Source organism: Mus pahari, chromosome 18, assembly GCF_900095145.1.
Source record: "Mus pahari chromosome 18, PAHARI_EIJ_v1.1, whole genome shotgun sequence".
NCBI classification, from domain to species: Eukaryota; Metazoa; Chordata; class Mammalia; order Rodentia; family Muridae; genus Mus; species Mus pahari.
In genome coordinates this window covers 13,144,572-13,149,777 of record NC_034607.1, presented here as the reverse complement: position 1 = coordinate 13,149,777, position 5,206 = coordinate 13,144,572, and the positions used below count along the sequence as shown (strand labels likewise).

Here is a 5,206-nt window from a genome sequence, read left to right as displayed (position 1 = left end):
AACAAAAAAAAACCCATAAAAACTAATATTCATTATTAAATGTTCGTGTGTGCATATTTCCTGGAGCTGGAGTTACGGTGGCTGTGAGCTGGCAGTGGGTGCTGGGGTGGAACTTTGGCCCTCTAGGAGGAGAGCAGTTAGTGCAGGACCTTCTCTCTAACTCCCCCCAGGCCTTTAATAAAAAAGAATCTTATCACCTGGGCATGTTGGTGCACGCCTTCAATCCCACCTCTCAGGAGGCAGTGACACACCTACTCCAACAAGGCCATACCCCTAATAGTGCCACTCCCTGGGCCAAGCATATTTCCCCCCTCCTCCTTCCCCACCCTTGAAAAAGAGAACTTATCTTGTTTGTGTGTGTGTGTAAGTATGGGCACAAGGACACAGTGCACGTGAGGAAGTCAGATGACAACTTGAGGAGTCAGTTTGTCCCTTTCATCATGGGATCTGTCATCAAACTGAGGTCTGGGCTGTCCAGCTTGGAGGACCAGAGTAAATGCTTTTACCCATGGAGTGAGTCATGGTACCCCCTAGCCCTCCTCCCCCTCAGTTGTTGAGAGAGTCTGCTAGTATAACCCTTAGCTGAACTTGGAATTACAGGCATCCTCCTGTCTCAACCACCCTAATACTGACACAGACATGTGCCACCACAGCAAGGTAAAAGGCATCTCTAGGATGATGTAAAATGATTCTTCTGCTTTATGCAACAGGATCTTCCTCCTAGCCCACGCTGGCCTGGCCCACTCCTCTCATCTCCCCTGTGCTGGGATTACAGGAAGCTGCTGCTGAGCCTTCGTCCTGTCGCTGCTGGGGGACAACCAAAGGGAAACTCGAGCAGAGGAGTTCCTGGCCTGCCTCAGACTAGGGTCCCAGCAAGAAAGTGTGTGTGTGTGTGTGTGTGTGTGTGTGTGTGTGCGCGCGCGCGCGCGCGCATGCGCGCGCTTGCTTCTGTCCCCATTCCACTCTCAGAACAGGAACGACCCTAGGTTTAGTGACCCCATTATTCATTTTCCTGTCCATGAAATGTATAGAGTAGCTTTCAACCACTCAGAGGCCAAGGAGAGGCAGTCAGTGCTGTTTGTGAACTAGGGAATCCAGGTAGGGAATCTACGCTGGAGGGATCAGCTAGGCTCCTTTTGCTGAGATGGTATGAGTGTTGAAGTTTCTGGTTTCAGATTCTGAACCAACCCAACACCCTAGGGCCTTCTAAGCAATCCTACCCAGTGTCTCCATATATATTGATTTCTTTATGGGTTTCACACACACAGAGACACACACAGACACACACAGACACTCACACAAAATTAAGGAGAGGCTAACAGACAATGTAGGATGGGATGATAACAGATGAAGTGGACAGAGGCAAGGAGAAAGCCACTACTGTTTAACAATGAACGCACATTAGACAGGCTGCAGACAAGCACCGGGAACAAAGGTGTGGGCGGTGGTGCGGGGACACCAGCCAGCGTGAGATAGCAGAGGAACATCTGCAGAGCGCTGAGTGGCCATTCTCTCCAGGAGGGCTCCTCAGTCCAACAAGCTTCCAGATGCGGCCTTGGAAAAAGACAAGTCTAGATTGCCAGCTGAAGGACAGGCAAGGCATGGCGGGCCACCTTTAGAACAGAGGCACTGGCACAAATTGGTTCTGGCTCCTGGAACTTGGCCAACCTGTGACCAGCATCTTTATGCGGATGCCTAGAACTGCCGCTTCTCTGAGAAGACGGGGGACCTGCTCCTCTCTAGGTCCAAAGAGCTGCACGCAGTAGGGAAGGGGAGAGGCTAAGAGAAGCGAAACCAGCTTGAGAAACAGCTTTGTGCTCGCAAAGGGAGGGCGCACGTCCCGGGTGTACGTGGGCGACCCGGGAGGCTGAGGGGTGGGGAGTGTTCTACCCAGTAGCGTTCAACTAGAAGGTGTCCGCAGTCACTCACCCCCACAGCCCCCGTGCCCCGTGACCGATCCGGGTCAGCTATCTCTCCCTCTGCGCTCCACACCCCCCACTGTAATGTGGGCCTCTTAGGGCCACGCGTGGAGGGTCGTCCAACCCTGGTCCACAGTAGGCAGACTTGGGGTAAAATTTCTTCCCAGGTTAAGATCAAGGCAGAAAAAAAAAAAAAAAAAAAAAAGCCACCCCGCCAAGCGGCGATGAAGACACTGCCCCCGCCGCAGCAGGGGAGGTGGAGCCTCGGGGGGAGGGGTGGAGACCGCCGAGACAGGCCTAGAAACTGCTGGAAGAAATCGCAGCACCGCCGCGGCTGATCCTTCCGCCGCAGGCCGCCAAAGAGTCCCTGCCAGCCGGGGCCCGCGCCCCTCCCCTCGGAGAAGCGGCTCCGCGCCTGAAGCTGTGCTGTACCCAGGGTGGGGGGGGATCGGGAAATCGGGGGTGGGGGTGGGGCTCCTTCAAGTCGGATAAGGAATTTATCATGCTTTTCTCTTGATGTGCGATTTGTAGGGAACATTCTAGTAAGGTCGGGTCTGGAAATGGCAGCCGAGTTGGCCACCTCCATTCTCTTTCAGACGTCCCCTGAGTGCTGGACTCCGGGTGGGGGTGGAAGCGCCTACCTTGAGCTTTCTGAGACAGTCCGTGGGGTGTTCACCCGCAGATACATCCCTAGTGGCATATGCATGCGCCCTGATCATCCTGAGAGGGGACATGTCCTAGTCGTGCAGACATGGGGGGGTTGCAAAACGGTACTGAATTGGCCTTGACTCCGGGACCAGGCCCGGGGTCCCGCTCCTCCCCGCCCCCTCCACGCTCTGCGACCATGACGTCAAGGTGGGCGGGCGGCGGCAGGTGCGTGGCCCGCAGCCACTCCTTTAAGGCGGAGGGATCCAAGGGCGGGGCCCGGGCTGTGCTTCGCCTTATATAGGGCGGTCGGGGGCGTCCGCGAGCTCTCTTGAGTCACCCCCGCGCAGCCTTGGCTTGCCGTGCGAGTCGGACGTGGTCCGGGCCCACCACCCTGCTCTGTACTACTACTCGGTTTTCCCGTCAAGGTAAGGCCGGGGTCTCCCGTCCCCGGCGGCTCTCCGGGGGGCTTCTTCCCGGGCTCCCAGCCTCCATCTCATCTGTCCCAGGGGCTCCTTCCCCGGCTGGGCGGCCTGTGGAGCTAACGTGCCTCGGATGTCTCCAGTGGCTCGGGGTGGACCCCGGCGGGCTTGCACGGCGAGGCTCCCCCGGGGCGGGTGTGGATTCTCCCCCCCGACCGCCCGGGAGCGCGAGGTGGGGGGGGTGCGGCCCGGCCAGGTGGTGGGTGGCCGCACGTGGTAGTCGCCGACCCGGGACGCTGCCATGTTTGCCCTCCACTTCCGGGCGCGGCTGCAGGGTCCCGTAGGGTCCGCGCGGTGGCGGGCTGCTCTGCGTGACTCAGCAAGGCCTGGGGAGGTTGGCCTGGCTGCCCTCCCCGGACGCCGCGGGTCCCGACGTGCTCGGTTTTGGGGAGGGGGGGGGGTCCGCAACTTGCAGGGACGCTGGAAGAGCCACTGCGCTTTCCCTTTCCAGATCTTTCTGCCCTCCCAGTGGAGGGCGGGGGAGGAGAAACGGGGTGGGGGAGAGAACAGGCAGGAGACGATTCCTAGGTCCCTCCCTTTCTCCTCCCCTCCCGGGAGCTCAGATTGTTCTGGAAGCCTGGGCGCCCCGCCCCGGTGCCCGGATGCTGGGGCGGTGGGAGGGTTTCAATGGCGCCCCCTCCCCGTGTGGCCTCTGCCGACGCATGTCCGGGCGTGACGAGGGTCGCTGGACGACTGGGCCACCATTTTATTTGGGTTCCGGCCTATGCAAGTCTGCGCAGTGAGTGGTCACGGTGGAGCTTTTGATTTCTTTGTCCTGATTTAATTGCCCCGGGAGCGCCTCCCCGACTACAGCTTCGGGGGTTCTCTTCTTGCCCTGCTGGGTGAAATAAAATAAAAATAAAAATCTGCTTTTTCTATTAAAGTTGTTCCTCGCCCCAATGAGATTGTAGTTAGGAGTGTGTACAGGGGTTGCTTGGGGGTCTTAATGTTAACTTAGTCTGGGTTTTTACCATATCGGCAGGTGTTCTGTTCAGAGTCAGTGAGCTAGCTCTGAACATGCCTCTGTTCAAAAGTCTGACTTTTAGGCTTCTGTTTTGAAAAACCATGTTTTAGGTTTTTTTCATTCCTCATTTGTTTTGACCACTGTAGTTTCAAAGTCCTTTTAAAAAATGGCAGCTCTTGTTTCTTGGTTGTATACTACCCAGACTAAAGTTTGAGGTGGATATTAAAATATGTGTCCATAATGATCCCTAATCCTTTCCTCCTTAGATGCCTGAGGAAGTGCACCATGGAGAGGAGGAGGTGGAGACCTTTGCCTTTCAGGCAGAAATTGCCCAGCTCATGTCCCTCATCATCAACACTTTCTATTCCAACAAGGAGATTTTCCTCCGAGAGTTAATCTCTAATGCTTCAGATGTGAGCATTATGTTACTGAATTTCAGAAGTGTGTGTGTCTGTGTCTGTGTGTGTGTAGAGTGATTGAGAAGAGCAATCCAGCAGTTGATGTTGAAGGGGAAGGGACTGTTTGGACAAATAGAATAATCTGGCTTTTTATGTTTAATGCAGGCCCTGGACAAGATTCGGTATGAGAGCCTGACGGACCCTTCCAAGTTGGACAGTGGGAAAGAGCTGAAAATTGACATCATCCCCAACCCTCAGGAGCGCACGCTGACTTTGGTGGACACTGGCATTGGCATGACCAAGGCTGACCTCATTAACAACTTGGGAACCATTGCTAAGTCAGGCACGAAGGCGTTCATGGAGGCTCTGCAGGTGTGTAGCCTTTCATCCACGCCGTCCTTTATTACTGCTTAAGTTTATACCTGTCTAAGATATTACATATTAGGATAGAACACTTATTAGAAAAAAAGTACAAGTGGTTGGTAGTCAGGACAGCTTTGATCCCTAGATTCTGGAAATTGAACCTATGTTAACTTGTGCAGCAAGCAGTTATACAAGTGCACAAGAACCATTTTGCTGACCCTCTTGACTTCAAACCCTTTGCAGGCTGGTGCAGACATCTCCATGATTGGGCAGTTTGGTGTTGGGTTCTATTCTGCTTATCTAGTGGCAGAGAAAGTGGTTGTGATAACGAAGCACAACGATGATGAGCAGTACGCCTGGGAGTCATCAGCAGGTGGCTCCTTCACCGTCCGGGCAGACCATGGTAAGGCAGCAGGCTGCATTGTGGGGAAAGGA

At 55.0% G+C, this 5,206-nt stretch overlaps 1 protein-coding gene across 1 annotated transcript in view; it reads left to right on the top strand.

Annotated features, from left to right (window-relative positions):
• Positions 1–2,884: 2,884 nt before the first annotated feature.
• Hsp90ab1 (heat shock protein 90 alpha family class B member 1) overlaps positions 2,885–5,206 on the top strand; it is a gene marked incomplete at its 3' end in the record, with an annotated part of 4,465 nt that continues 2,143 nt past the window's right edge. The window contains exons 1-4 of the mRNA XM_029531571.1: positions 2,885–2,992; positions 4,277–4,423; positions 4,574–4,780; positions 5,015–5,200. Coding sequence (XP_029387431.1) covers positions 4,277–4,423; positions 4,574–4,780; positions 5,015–5,200 — 540 coding nt within the window. The remainder of the gene's footprint in view (positions 2,993–4,276; positions 4,424–4,573; positions 4,781–5,014; positions 5,201–5,206) is intronic.